Source organism: Rhinolophus hipposideros (genome assembly GCF_964194185.1).
Source record: "Rhinolophus hipposideros genome assembly, chromosome: 16".
Lineage (NCBI taxonomy): Eukaryota > Metazoa > Chordata > Mammalia > Chiroptera > Rhinolophidae > Rhinolophus > Rhinolophus hipposideros.
In genome coordinates this window covers 25203939-25220431 of record NC_138062.1, presented here as the reverse complement: position 1 = coordinate 25220431, position 16493 = coordinate 25203939, and the positions used below count along the sequence as shown (strand labels likewise).

Genomic DNA, 16493 nt, shown 5'->3' with positions numbered 1-16493 from the left:
GATATGTGAAGGAAGAAGCAAGGCACTAACTGAATTCTAAAAGATCTATAAAAGATCTTTTAAAATATTTAAAATTTAGTTGACATTATTTAAGTTGTGAAGGGTGTGAAGTTTGGGGTGTGAAAATGTGTGTGTGCAAACTACAGTTACAACAACAATCTTGTTTATCTTTATACACTAAATAATACACTAGGAGGATTGAAGGTGAATGGATTGTTATATTAGGGAGAAAAGCTATATAGAATAATAGAAATAATAAGATCTGAACCTTTCTAAAAAGTCAGGGAAATATTGGTTGTAGTGGTAAAGCACATTAGAGAATAATATGTGAAAGAAGGGAAGAACAAAGGAAGGAAGGGAAAATACAAAGATTTGAGTTTGTTTAAACATTTGAAGATATTTTCTAGGTTTGACAGATGTTGGGAATTAAAAGAGTATACATAATACAATGTAATTTATAATTATAATAAAATCATAGTAAGTAAGGGAATTTATTTCAAAATCAAAAGGTCCAAAAATTAAAAGGTGCTTTTCTCCATAACAACTCCATGAAAGTAGTGGCTTTACCTATTTGATTCATCACTCTCTCTTTGGCAAGGCAGCACTATGTTTGTCACCTAATTTTGCTCACCAAATATTTGAGGAACAAGGAAAGTAGGTGTAAGATGGTATTATTCCCATTGTTATAATGTAGTAAGAGGTAGACAAGAATGGAGAAACTTTATCAACCTATAATTTTTAGAAATTCTATCCTGGCTATAGAAGAGAGTATGTGATCATTATGAGATCAAAGTAATCACTATGATTATTAAATAATGATTAATGTAACACTATGTCTAGTCTAATACCTAATGATAGAATGAAGTATTTTGGTGAATTCTGACCATGTCATATCAAATACATTGATCCTATCGTAGGCTTTTTTTCAAAGTCATTCAAATGCCTGCCGATTATTTCAAATGGCCTTTTTCTTTCAAGTGACAGAGTAAGAAGACATATATATTTATTCTTATATAAAACTAGCATTACATTCCACTCCTTCCAGAACACGGTCCTATATTATACCCACTAGACCATAGTGGAATGCAAATTCACTTTTTAAGACTGGCAAGGTAGAAGTTTGTAATTGATTTTTTTGTTGTCATTAAGACCAAAGAACAGTATTCCATTTCGTATTGAAGTATAAAATCCTATATTTTAGGCACTATATCTATACCTAGATTCTTGTCAGCTAAGAAAAGAACAGAGTAAAATGATTAAAAAGAACTTGTGTAAAGTGCAAATAAGCTACAATGGCATGGGATAAACACATCATAGTTAATAGTATAAATGGTCTTTACAAGCAGTGATGGAAATGGCCTGATACTTTTCTCAGGGGAGAAATGAAACCACAAAAATATGGGAAGAATTATATTCAAAATGCGTAATAGTGCGGTACCACATTTCTCACTGCAGATGGGAGACTGAATACTACGCAGAAAACAAAACAATAGTACACAGAGGCAACTCTACGTGCTTGCCTCCTGCACTGGAGAATAAAGAGATTACCGTAACTGAGCACAAGCTTTGATAGGAAGTCAATCTACAGAAACTGTCCTTTGCCCTGTCAGCTTATAATTATGTCATGAAATCACAATCCGGGTGTTAGAAGGAGTAATTAGGAATATGTTGTAGGGTTGCACACTCATGAGACATTTTTTATGGGAGGGAAAAAATCTTAAGCATTCACTGTGGGGAAGTCTCATAAGACTTTTGAAAATCAAGCATTTCAGCCCATGAGGCTTTTATTTAGCAAGAACAACCAAAAAAGTTGATTTGGGTTTCTTGTTTTGCCTTTTGTTTTCTTTTTTTTTAACCTTATTGTGATGGTTGTTTAAAAGTCTTGCCTTTTTCATCTGTCACCTAACATGTTCATAGCAAAAAGAATAGGAGAACAGATGAGTGGATTCCAAACGGATAACTGCTAGAAGTTTTCTTTATATTTTTCTTAAGGAATCAATTCTAAGCTTCAGTTTGAAATCGTGCCAGGTGCATCAGTTGGGCTGTTTGAGATAAATCCTGACACGGGAGAGGTGGTGACAACCGCCACACTTGACAGAGAAATTCAGGAAGTCTTCATCCTTCGAGGTAAGGGGACCCTTGACTCTGCTAAACAAACAAGCAAAAAATAGGTAGCAAGAGGTTTAGTGGTGAAATTTTACATTTCAGGAGGGTGTCTTTAAATAAAATGTTATTGACTCAATTCCACCTGGTTGGTTTGGTCTGGTACTGTCTATTTAAGGGCAATATATTTTAGGTATGAATTAACAGCCACAATCTGTGCCATCTTTTATTCCATGTCAGTACTTGTACGAGATGGGGGAGTTCCTTCATTGTCTGGCACCACAACCATTCTCTGTACTGTGGAAGATGAAAACGATCATGTGCCAGAGATTATTGTCCCCATCCATGACATCGAGGTTCTGGAAAACCAAGAGCCAGGGGTTGTCTACACTGTTTTGGCCTCTGATATGGATGCTGGCAATAACGGAGCTGTTCAGTATCACATAATTGGTAAGTATCATCTTTATTAAAATTCCCTCCAGGATACCGACTGAGTTGATACATACTGTATGGTGATTATTCTGTTATTGTATCTACTGCAATGTCTACAAAATAAATACCCAAAAAGCACTGATATGTGCCGTGGGTTTCCTCTCTACTTCCTTCCCACAGCTATTCAGAACGACTACCCTCCAAGTTCTTTAAAAATATTCTGTCAACAACTCTTGTAAACTTTTCTATAGGGCAACACATTTTATTGCCCTATATTATTTAACATTAGTGGATGTACAGATGAAAGAGATTCGGTGTTTTCCTGCTTTGGTTCTCTCTTATGATCACTTGTTTTTCTTATTTTGAGCAATTCAGACTTTCTTTTCAGGTCTTTCTAAGTGGAACCCAGAGGATATGAGTGGCAAACAATTCCCAGATCTGAATACCAATGTAATACTTCAGATCTCCTACCATACCCCACAGATCACGGTGTTTAGGAACTTCTTCCTAAGAAGATAATTCTGTGATATTTGCTCCCTTTCGATCAGAGGCATAGGATTTCTGACAAAATAACTTTAGCATTAACGTGGTCAACTTGAGAGAGTCACATCTTATTCACCTAAAAAAAAGATTAAAAAACCTAATTTTTAGCATATATCAGGGAGTAGATAAAATGATAGGAGTTGACAAAGCAATGCTTCAGAACTGCTTCTAATGAAGAGAAGCTGCTAAAAGTTCTTGTAAAAATGTTTTTAAGACTAGCTTCTGGAAGCTATCACTTCTATTTGCTAAAAATTCTGTAACTAAGTTATGTTTCCTTTGTACCACCCATTTTACTCCAAAATGAAAAGAGTTTTATTGCCTTTCCCCCTGCTTATAGAATGATATATAATTATTGTAGATTATATACACAAGTTATGAAAAATGAAAGTAATAACACAAAAAATCTTATATCTTGCAAAGATAATTCATTTAATATTTTGAAAAACACTTTTCCATAAACCTTAGTGACTGCAGACCCAATTTTATAATTATTAGGTAATTTATATATGCTAGTTTGTTACGTTATTTTTAAAACTCATACTGTGTACATCTCTCATGTCAGTGAATATACATATATTTTAGCATTTCTAATGATGTCCCTTATGCATACATTTAATATCATTTATTTCACTCAACCTTCTTCATGGTCATTTAAATATTGAACAGTCTTACTATTATAAAAATGCTGTACTGAATAAAACGTATCCAATTATTTCCTTATGATAAATGTAAGTGGAATTATCACATCCAAGATCATATATATTTTAAATATTTATATATAATGTCATGCTGCCATCCTAAAGAATAATACTCCCTCAAACTAATTTACACAAATAAGCCTAATTCTTACCTCTTTCTCATATGTTGCAGTGAAATAGATACTTTTCTTCCTCTGTAAACTATACCTGTTTTCTAGAACTTCTAACACTATCTGTGGTTAAGGACCCCGGTTTATATTTTTTAAATTGCCAATCCGTCATGACTGATACTTTTGTAAAATACATTAAATGTATTACCAGGAAAAAGAATAAAAGGTGTAAAAAATACAAGCCCCAATTTTTTGTACTTATTGTTGTATTATGCAGTTATAAAATTATTCTGTCAAGTTGCTATAAAATTTACTAAATGCTTACTCTCAATTTCTATACTTGTTGAGGACCAATTACAAACAATTCCAGGACTTCCTCCTGTTCCCTTCCACTGCATCAAGGACATTCCTTATGATGATTCACTGCTCTTTCCAGTATTGTCAACATTTCCCCTTCTGACTTTTGCCATCACTTTTTACCAGTCTTTCCCATCTTGAGAAGCATCTCCCCTCAGATGTACTTCTTCACTCACTATCCCTTTTCCTTCACAATCAAGCTTCTTAAAAGCATCTGCACTCTGGTTTCTGTGTCTTTACCCCACTTTCATTCCTTAGTCCATTGCAATATGTATTCCACTGAAGTCACCCCACTAAGGGTGTCACCCCGTAAAAGACACTAAGGATCTTGTTGCTAAATCCAGTGGATCCTTTTCAGTTCTTCATTTAATTGTAGTGCTTTGTGGCTTTGTGCACTGTGTCCTAGCCCTTGGTCTCGCCTTGACTTCAGAAAGCCACTTTCTCCTGATCCTTCCCGACACGGCTTTCCAATGTCTTTGTTATCTTGGTTGTCCTTTGACTTGTTGGAGTCCCTTCGGTCTTTTGTGCTTATCCTTTTTCTTGTCTCACAGACACACTCTTATTGCATCATTCCATCCAGTGTCTGTCTTCAGCTACCTTGATACTTCACTATCTCCCTATCTTTATCTGTATCCTATATCTCAGTCCCATTAAAAGACGTTTGTTTTTTAAGTAATGACTCTCCTACAAATATAAAATTAACAACTGCCAAAGATTTGTATTTAACTACTTAACTAACGAACAAACCAAAAAGATGTTAAATTAGTTCAAGGACAATTCCAAGACACACACACACACTCACACACACACACACACACACACACACCATTTGCATTCTTATCAGTTTTCAACAATTTACAGAATAGTAAAATAGCTGAAAGACAATGAAGGCGAAAGATAACTGATGGAAAAGCCAGACTGGATACCCACTAATCTTTTTTTTTTTTGTCCCCAGGACACCCACTTATCTTTTTCCTCCCATTTTAAATAGTTTCATAATTTTTCCTGACAGCCTCAAAGACCCCAATCTTTTTATCCAACAGCATCACATTATCAATGTGTCCAAAACTGAACTTAGCATCACCACCTTTTCGCCCATCCCAATCATGTTCTGGCTTCCTCTACAGTCTCTGCTAGTGATCTTCAGCTTTTTTTTTTTTTCTCAACGTGCCCTGAAAAGAATCTTGCTACACATGTAAGCGCTGAAAATCCTTGTTCACATTTTTACATGGAAAAGGGATTATTGTTATAGCAGTAACTCTTCTGAGTTATATGCCCCCAAATCAATTAACGGTCTTTGTTTTTATTTATTTACCACTTAAAAACTTGAACAGGTCCTACACTTCAGTTCATAGCAAAGACACCTCCAATTATAAAAGGATGTATTTCCCAGGCATTAAAGTCAATCAGTGTTTTATCAACAAACACCAATACTGGGAATGCTCCTTTACTTGGCAGAAACTTTTTACCCCCTGGGGCAGTATACTTGGGTCAGGTTGGGATGAGTGAGAGGTGAGCTTTTATAATTTGAAAGAAGGGCCATGGCCAGAAACTGTAGCATCCAGTGATTGCAAAAGTCAATGTGGGAAAAACAAACCCATATGATCCTAGGGCATTTCTCACGCAAAACAGTTTTAGGAATAAAGATATGTAAACTGAGCTTCATGAAATTACCTTAAAACTGCTTGTTCCCAGGTACTCCTTGGGAAGCTTCATATAACCTGGGAACACACAGACCTCATTTGAAAGACAACTGGTCTAAACACCTTTCAGACTTTCATCTAAGCCCATCATGAATTCTTCCTGCTTATTCCTTATTTTTCCTCCTTAATATCTTTGGAACGTGTCCACTTCCTCTATGCACAAATGATTTCAGAACCTCCTTATTGCTCAAAAAGATTGGTGTAATAGTCTCCTAACCTCCTGCATTCTAATCAAGCTTTGACATCGTTGCCCAATACTCTTCCTAAAACAGAAATGTGATTCATGACACTTTCCTGTCTACAATCCTTCAGGGACGTCCCATAAATTTCAAGATAAAGTATAGACACTTCAGCAGTGTACACAGGGCACTTCATGATTTGACCCATGCTCACCTCCTACATTCATGTTTTCTGTACTGCCAACTCTCTCCCTACCCTCGATGCTCAAATACCCAAGGAATCCTGTGTTCTAGACACACAAAATATTTGCAGCCGTCAATTTCCCATACTTCTGGGACATAACACAGGCTCTATCCTCTTTCCTCTTCCTCTTCCCCCTCTCTGAATTGTGTAGCCTGTCTTCCTCCCCTTCAGGAGTTAGTTTTGATGTCACTGTTTCAAATAAGCATTTCCAGCCATCCTAACACAGGACTGTATGTCCTTCCTCTGTGCTTCCCAGCGCCCTGTATGTATGATTCTCACACCGTACTTTAACAATCCAGGTACTGATCCACCTGTCCTCCTGCTCTATACATTCTCAGAGGCCGGGATCGTGTCCTACTCTCCTCATAGTCCCGGCATCTGGCACATACTTGGCACATGACAGGCGTTCCTTAAATGTTTGCAGAGTGAATGATTTGCTTTACCAACCATAAATACCACGGATATGTACTTTGTCAGATTATCCCTATGTTTGGTACAAATTTACTATATCTTATTAATAAATACAAGTCCCTTCTCCTCAGACCCGCCAGCACTACCTATGGCTACCATGTTCTCTGAATGCCATTCCACTTTTTCCCCTGTGAGTTGCCTCAAGTAAGTTCCCACACTATTGGGAATAATATGCCTCATCCAAGAATATGCCCTTCATCCAAAAATATGTCGCTCATCAAAGAAAATTGCCAGCAAGTCACGGAGCTACATTTTTCTTGACTAATGTTCATTCAGTGTGACTTCCAAATGTCTTTGAAGTCTTTGTCCCTGTGTTCAGCTTTAACTTTTATTCCACTTAGTACCATGGACAGTAGTAAAGGGAAGGCTGCAGAGAAGAATGCAATATTACGCTTGCTTATGTTATGGAAGGAATAGACAAGTGCTCCACCATCTCTACCAGAAGTGAGGTGATCGTGCCCAAAGAGCCATGGAAATGGGAAGAGGAACTTATAGCAGTATTATCTAGCTGGCATAGACTGCAGCAACAATCGAGAAAATTACCACCATTAATCTGTTGATTTTTGTTTGACATCTAAAAATGGATATTATATCCTGTTTCTTATCCCTGCCTACTATAGTTTCATTTAAAAAAAAAATCATACTTCTGCAAATCAGTCAAAGCAAGTGTTCTAATTATAGATGAATTCAGATAGATACTGAATTACATTATTTTGTTTATCCCCCCGATAATAGAAGCTTCATGAGAGCATGAACTTTATCATGTCACTGTTATATCCTTAGTACTTACAAAAGTGCTAGGATGTAATAATCAGGAAATAAATATTTGTTGAATGAATGAATATATGTATATATATATATGTGTGTGTACATATATATACATATGTATGTATATATATAGCCAAAGCTGCTAATTTTTCAATTTAAATGAATTTTGACTGTTTTCTTTAATAGATGGAAATACTGATGAATACTTTGCTATTAATGAAACGTCAGGAGAACTCTCAACCACTTGTGCTTTGGACCGGGAGCAGGTCAACAATTTTGTCCTTGTCATCCTGTGCTCTGACCTGGGGGATCCACCTAGGAGCTCTGTAGTGCAGTTGCAAGTTCGAGTTATGGACGACAATGACCACAGCCCTGCCTTTCCCACGCTTCATTACCAGTCCTCCGTGAGAGAAGATGCTCAAGTGGGAACAGTGGTGCTGGTGCTCTCTGCTGTGGACAAGGACGAAGGCCTGAATGGGCAAACTGAGTATTTCCTGACAGATGAGGCTTCTGGTGCCTTCACCATTGATCCTGTGGCGGGCATTTTGAGAACTGGCCAGACCCTTGACCGAGAAGCCAGATCTCAGCATACATTTAGGGCCGTGGCCAGAGACTGTGGCATCCAGGGCTCAAGAAGCACCACAGTAATCATAGAAGTGCACATCACTGATGTTAATGACAATGATCCAATTTGGGAACAGAATCCCTTTGATATTTTTCTTTCCCCTGAGTTACCTATAAACCAGACGACTGCCATTCTGAGAGCCAGTGACCCAGACTCGGGACCCAATGGAACTGTTATTTTTAGTTTTGCAGAGACCCAGTCAATGTTTTCTATTGATAAATATACAGGAGAAATTCAACTTCAGCAAAACCCATCTTCAGAATATTTTCCGATCTGGCTGCAGTTAAAAGTTATGGACCAAGGGGTCCCAGCTAGGACAACCGTTGGTCTCTTGGTCATTCACATGGAAGGAGAAGCTGTAAAAATTTCCTTCAGCCACCATCTGTATAAAGGGATTGTGACTGAAAATTGTGAGGCAGGTAAGTGTCCCTTTGAGTTTTTTGTATATTGTACCCATTTTGACAAAAATGCTTAAAACTAAGGATTTATAGTAAAAGAGCTATTGTACATTCAATTATAAATTTGTTAATCTAGCCAATTCTTGGTATGCTAATTTCCATCCAATGTGTCAGAAAAATATACTCAAATACAGTAAAACACACACACTTGACTATTTTTCCTTATATTGCTAATTGTTTTTAAATAATTTCCACACAAATTTATGCCATAATGGTAAACAAAAAAAAAACCCTACCAAACAGATTAATTTAAAATATCTTTCTATTCGAAAGAAAAGTATTCTTTGTAGATAGTTGTGAATGGAAAGAAATTCAATCTAGGTAATTATATCCAACTGGAGAACAGAGAAATGAGTCTTCTGATCCTTCCATCCAACCAGCGGGCAAAGCAAATGTACTCAAGGGTTTAGAAGAGGAAGAGTTTGGTTGCTAAAGGACTCGTGTGTGCTGGTTTTTGCTCATGTCACTTTTTGTTTTCGTTTGTCATTTTATCATGATTCAGTTTCACTTTATACCTACATGAACCAGTACTTAAAAGGCAACCGGCATTTTTCTGAAATTGATTTACTTATTTCATAGTGAAAATATATTTTATGTTATATATTGCCTTCTATATGAAAAGAGAATATTCAGCTTAATATTGACTATTAAATTAGTGTTACTCTCAGTTGCAGACTATTAACCTGACTTCAACCCTCTTTTGAATTATGGTTATCCCATGGGTTGCTTACTCAGAAGTCCTGTTATTGATTCTAAATATAATTAAGAGTGAATTGCTATTATCTTCATTAAATGAAATAATAGTGACTTCTAAAATAAGTCAGAAATTTCCAACCTATATTCTTATGTGTAATGAGACTTCCGTGTAAGAGTTAAATGTTAATATGAGATACTTAGAACTATATTTCTATTCCTCTTAAGAGGCATACATCCCAACCAAACAACAAAGGCTGATGGAAAGTAAAGTTAACATTTTCTAAATGATATAGCACAAAATACAATTTACTAACCAATCTAGAAATTGATCTGATAAAATCATAGAATCTTTGAGCCCTACCTTTGCCTGAAGTGCAGATACAGACATTTCTCCCTAAATATCCGTAACATGTGGTCTTTCAGTCTCTACTTGAATATTTCAGTGATTAAGAGTTTAGAACAGTGGTTTCTGAACCTGGGTGTAAAACATCACCCAATTCTACAGGTTCTGCTTCCCAGTTCTTCCAGGTTCTGCTTAGATCTGGGATCAGAACATTTGTTTTTAACAAGCTCTGTGGGTGATTTGATTGCATGACAAAGTTGAAAACTTCCTTTGGAAAGTCATTTATATATTGAACACAGATCTGCCCCTTTATGTCTATCCAGAATTATGAATCTTAATTCTGCCTTCTGAAGCCTTGTGCTGTTGTATACAATCACTCTTCAGATATTTTATTTGCTCCTTCAACACACTTTTTTTCTTTATTGATTATTATGCGCCACAGACTTTTCTATTTGGATATGTTAGTGATCTAAAACACAAACATGCTTTTTCTTGTGAGACTTCATTCCAGCAAAGATATAGAGAAATAACACAAGTAATAAATAACTAATGTGTAGTATATGTTAGATGGTGATAAGAGCTATTGAATAAAGAAAAAGCAGAGCAGAGTAGGAGGGAATTGGGAGGAAGTTGCAATATTAAACAGCAGGTAAAATCAGGCATTATTTGGGCAAATACTTAAATAGAGGAGGTAGCCATTTGTATATTTTGGGGCAAAGCATTTCAGAAAAAAAGGAAAATCTAATGGGAGCCTGCCCGGTTCGTTCAGAGAATAGCAAAGAGGACTGCAGGACTGAAACAGAGTAAACAAGAGGGAGAATAGTAGAAAATGACGTCAGAGGACTAAGAAATCATGCAGGGCCTTGTAGACCATTGGGAGGATTTTGACTGACTTGAAATGATTTTCCCTTCTTTAGTTTGTTCATTTATACTTCACATAATAGGGTTTCCAACTACTACTAATATTCACTACTAGTGAATTTATTCTTCATTTATACTTCACATAGGGTTTCCAACCACTACTAATATTCACTACTAGTGAATATTCACACCCAACACAAGTTTCGTGGGGCAATATACACTACATATATTATTCCTCAAAAGAATTGTCATGGAAGCCATTATTGCAATCACAATTTTTTACATTAGTGAATGAAATTTCTAAAGATTAAGTAGTATATCTAAGGCATTTGCTAATTGTTAAGATATTCTTTCTCAATTCACCCAGGATCAATTTGTTTGCAGAATCAAACTGAAATAAAAGGCGCCCAAAGAAAACATTTCAATATGAAATTAAGTTATGTATTAATAAGTATAATAATATTTCTGGTTGAATTCAGAAATGATTTAAAATAATTCTAATAAAAAATTGCTGTGGAAGGGGAAAATTTGCACCTGTTTTTTTTTTTTTTTTTGCAGGGCGCCATTCATTTGTATGTCACAGATTCACTCTGTTGATAGGAGGCAGCCATTACAGGAGGAAATGACCTTGATTTTAGCCTGTTTCCCATCACTCAGACAGCACCTTGTCAAATCTGTATACCTTCCATCTACTCCCAATCACAGTTGGGATTAATCATTATGGTTAAGAGTAACCTGAGATAAGAAGTTAGGGCAGAAGACAGTGAAGACCAAATTATGTTCTTACCTCAGCAGGTGGGCCTCCTGTTTAAGATTCGGTCAGAAAAGCTGATGAATATATGGATGGGGATCCTTCATTCTGCTATCTGCGTCATTGTTTTTTCTTTGACCTCTGATCAGTTTTCCTGCTTAGTCCTCTTGTATTTAGAATTACCGAATTAAAATTGACTTATCTTTTTAATAGAACTTAACACTATTTATTAAATCTTACACATAAGGAAAGTTAGAAATACTTCTGGCAGTATTACAAGCATATGGTATCCATAAATATCCAGGTAGGTAGGTATACGTTTCAAGACATCTGAAGCAGTGGGTTGGGATGTCACTTTGAAGACTAACTATGACATGTTTGAAACGCATGAAGTCTAATTTACAAGGTAAACCAAAAGCTTCAGCATATAGCAGGAAGGAGAAAGAGGGATGGAAAGGATGACAAGCAAGAAGGGTGTTGAATCTCACTAGATGCAGCCAATCTACATCGGGTGAGCAGGATTTCTTAGGCCCTTTTAAAAACAATGACAAAGAACATAAAATATTGATTGACATTTGAAGATAACCAAAGCTTTGCCTGGAAGATGAGTTCAGTACAGACTGCCAGATCATATTAGAGGCACCAGACTGTGATTTTATTCTTTTGCTTTTGAATTCCAGTGGTTTTAAAAGATTATAAGCCCACTTATCAGTGTTAAAATAACCTTGAGATAAATTATTTAATAGCATTTTATAACTTCTAGCATTGTTTCTTTCCAAAACATGCCTGAAGTTTTAATTTTATCTTCAAATGAAAAATGTGTCTGTTGGAAGCTTAAATTGTCTGTAGATTATTCAAACATCCTATCAGTAGGCACCACTTGGTATTCTCAGTGAATTATTTTTTTTGTATTACCATGAATTTTCATCCCACTAAACTGATTTTAACATCTAGATGTTCTTTTAAGCAAATAAAAATGTTAAAACAAATTACTCCAATTTATTTATATTTGTTTAACATTTCTTTCTTAGAAAGCCCACAGTTTGAGTTTTGATTAGCATTGCATTCATCTATTAACATTAAACTTAACGTCAATTGTTTAAAACAATATATAGTTCAATATATAGTTTCCATTTATTTTATTTTTCAATCACAGTTAACATTCAATATTATATTTGTTTCTGGTGTACAGCATAGTGGTTAGACATTTGTATAACTTCCAAAGTGATAACTCTTGCACCTACCTGGCACCATATATGGTTATTATAATATTATTGACTACATTCCATAAGTTGTACTTTACATTTCCTTGACTATTTTGTAACTGCCAATGTGTACTTCTTAATTCCTTCACTCTTTTCATTCCGGCCCCCAACCCATCTGGAAACCATCAGTGTGTTCTCTGTATCTATCAGTTTGTTTCTGTGTTGTTTATCTATTTTGGTTTTTTTATATTGCACATGTAAGTGCAATTATATGCTATTTGCATTTCTCTATCTGGTGTATTTCACTTAGCATTATACCTAGGTCTATCCATGTTGTCGCAAATGGTAAGATTTCATTCTATTTTATGGCCAAGTAATATTCCATTGTACATATGTACCATTCTTTATCCATTCGTCTTTTGATTAGAACATTCAATCCATTTACATACAGTAATTACTGATAGACATGTAGCTATTTCCATTTTATTAATTGTTCTCTGGTTGTTTTTGTAGTTCTCTATGCGTTTTTGTTTCCTTGCTCTTCTTTTGTATATTGATGACTTTCTGTAGAGTTGTGTTTGACTTCTTTTCTCTATATTTCTTGTGTATCTCTCATAGATTTGGGGTTTGCATTTCTCATGTGCTTCGTGTAGAGCAAGCTATGTCTATAACAATCTAGTTGAAGTGGATGGTCACTTAAGTCGAATGCATTCTAAAATCACTACCGTGTTTACTTCACCCTCCATGTTTGTGCTTTTGTCATTATTTTTTTTACTTCTTGTATGTGTGTGTGTTTGTGTGTATCCCTTGATATACTGTTGTAATTACACATGATCTTTCTACTTTTGCTCTTTAACCTTTGTACTAGCTTTAGTGTTGGTCGATCCACTGCTTTTCTTATATGTTTGCCTTTGTCAGTAAGAAGTTTTTTTCTTTGTGATATTTTCTTATTCATATTTTTTAATTTTTTAATTTTTCTTAAAGAAGTTCCTTTAACATTTCTTATAATAGTGGTTTGGTGGTGATGAACTCCATTAGTTTTTCTTGTCTGAGATATAGTTTCCATTTTAAAAGTAACCCTTTGGTAGGTAAAAACTCCTTAAGAGTCAATTTTGAAATGTTGACTTATTCATAGAAATAGTCACTGTCAAGAGTACCAGTTGCCTATAAGAGAGAGGCTGGCCATATAACAGTGTGAAGAAAAGCTGAAGTCCCAGTGATTCTTCACTGTTTACTCTTACTAGTATTCTTTTTCAACCCAGGTGAGAGGGAATCTAATTGTTCTCAATCTTTTTGAAGTGAAAGATAAACCACTTGGTTATCCATGATGTTTCAATCCATTAAAAAATTTAAGTGAACCTTCTAGAAGCCAGCTTTTATTTTTTTCTGTTTCACTCCCAATGGTTTGATTATCCTGATTAGGATGAATCAGCAACCATCGTTCCCAGTGTGGACTGTTCACAACTTCATGCGATTCTCTGAATTACAAGGAAGGGAAAATTGAAATTATGAATTGTATTGATATCCTGATTAAAAGTAAGTACTCAGACTTTGAAAGACTTGAAATAAAATTAAAACATGATGACCATTAGGGGTATCCTAACTACTAAAATATATTTAATATTGTATCATACATAAATTAGATCTTGATATTTGGAAAAAACCCATTCTTCCAGCCCTTTGGCAATTGATCCAGTGGATTCTGGCTCCTCCTCTCGATAAGGCTTGGCACATGTATGTGGAGGATGGAAACTGTGATAGGAGTTAGTGTAGCCACTCTCCTCACAATGGGCAAACTCTCCTTCTTAAAGTGGAAATGACAGGGATTATCTCATAGGGATGCTGTAAGGATTAAGTGAGGTCATACCAGTGCATGCCATTGTTTTTGTTGTGTTTTTGTTATCCTCCTCCTGTCCCAATCCCTTAACTGAATTCTATAAAGTTAGCTGGGTACAAGTTCTAACCAGAGCAACCCATTATTACTTAACAATTATATAGCAACAATGAAATACTTGCAGTTTTTAAAACCCTCCCATTCCATTCTGTTCTATTTTGTCTTCAAACTAGATAAGAATTATACTTTCCAAGGTGACAGAGTTCCCATAACTATGGAAGTGGTATCTGTGTCATCCTGACTTTGGAACAGGGCCCAATACATAAATTTTTATGCAAATGGGAGCAAACATTATTTGTCATTCCTACTTCATTATTTAAGGCCAACCCCATATTTGGAATGAAATTTGTTAGAATGAGTACCATTTAACTAGCCATTTACAACAATATTGAATTCCATCACCTTACCTGTGATTCTAAGGTAGCTCCGGAGGACAAAGAAGGAGAAAGGCCTTCAGGAAGGTCAAATTGTCTTGGAAGATGACAAACACCTTACAAGGCCGTTTTCATCTTTGTGAATTAACCCCAACCTGAGCTTCAGTCACACAGGCTCAAGACCTCATTTTATTAACAAATCAGGGAGTTCTTCCCCTGGGCTGGGACTTACAACCAATAGGAAAGAGACATGTGCGTATATAAAACAAAGCGCCAGTTCTTTTATTCATATAAAAAACTATGATTGCCATGTTGATTGTAGTAGTCATGTCACGATGATCAGCAGTTTCTTTCTAAGAAAAAAAGAAATAGGAAGCCAAATTGTAATCAGAAAGTTGCTTGCTAAACATAAACAGTTTGAGCAGAATGTATTTCAAGTATTGAATGTCATCAGCCTATGTTACTCTTTCCTCAGAAAGCTCTCACAGCACTGCCTGGTAGGATTTTGCGATGGCTTCATGACTGTCTGGGCTTCCATTGCTCATCAACTTCCTTTTGATTTACACATTTTTCTCTTTAAGGGTCTTGACACCTCAGTCAAGGCCTCTCCCTGGGAGTAATTCTGTTTCTTTATGATTTTGTTTCTGATTTTGCCTAACTTTTCTGAACCATTATGCTGTTTACAGCATAACAGAGTTAATTGTGTGTTTTAAAGACTTCATTTTTCCAAAGTTTAGGTTAACAGCAAAGTTGAGAGAAAGATACAGAAATTTTCCATGTACCCCTTGCTGCCACACATGCACAGCCTCCCCTATTATCAGCACCTTGCACCAGAGTGTCCGTTTGTTACAACTGATGGACCTACACTGATACGCCGTAATCACCCAAGGTCCATAGTGTCCACTAGGGTTCACCCTTGGTGTTGTACATTCTATGGGTTTGGACAAATGTATAATGACACGGATCCATCATTACAGTATCATACAAAGTAGTTTCACTATCCTAAAAGATCTCTGTGCTCTGCCTATTCATCCCTCCCTCACTTCTGCCCAAACTCTGACAACCAGTGATCTTTTTACTATCTCCATAGTTTTGCCTTTTCCAGAATGTCATGTCGTTGGATTCGTACAATGTATAGCCTTCTCAGATTGGCTTCTTTCACCTAGTAATATGCATGTAAGTTTCTTCCAGGTCTTTTCATGTCTTGATAACTCATTCCTCATTAGCACTGAATACTATTCCATTGTCTGGATGTAGCACAGTGTATTTATCCATCATCTGCTGAGGGACATCTTAGTTGCTTCCAAGTTTGGGCAATTATGGATAAAGCTACTATAAAAAATCCACATACAGGTTTTTGTGTAGACATAAGTTTTTAATTACTTCGGGTAAATTCCAAGGATTGTGATTGTTAACTCTTATGGTAAGAGTATGTTTAATATTTTAAGAAACTGCCAAACTGTCTTCCAAATTGGCCGTATAATTTTGCATTCCCACCGCAGTGAAGGAGAGTTCTTCTTGCTCCACGGCCTTGTCCAAATTTGCTGTTGTTGGTGTTCTGGATTTTTGCCATTCCAGTAAGTGTGCAGTGGTAGCTTATTGTTGTTTTCATTTGCATTTCCCTGATGACATAGGATGTGGAGCACCTTTTTGTGCTTATTTTTATTCTGTGTATCTT

At 35.9% G+C, this 16493-nt stretch overlaps 1 protein-coding gene across 1 annotated transcript in view; it reads left to right on the top strand.

Moving 5' to 3' along the window:
• Positions 1-16493, top strand: part of DCHS2 (dachsous cadherin-related 2) — a 212663-nt gene that overhangs the window by 149505 nt on the left and 46665 nt on the right. Inside the window, exons 11-13 of the mRNA XM_081076714.1 lie at positions 1993-2127; positions 2344-2553; positions 7795-8652. Coding sequence (XP_080932840.1) covers positions 1993-2127; positions 2344-2553; positions 7795-8652 — 1203 coding nt within the window. The remainder of the gene's footprint in view (positions 1-1992; positions 2128-2343; positions 2554-7794; positions 8653-16493) is intronic.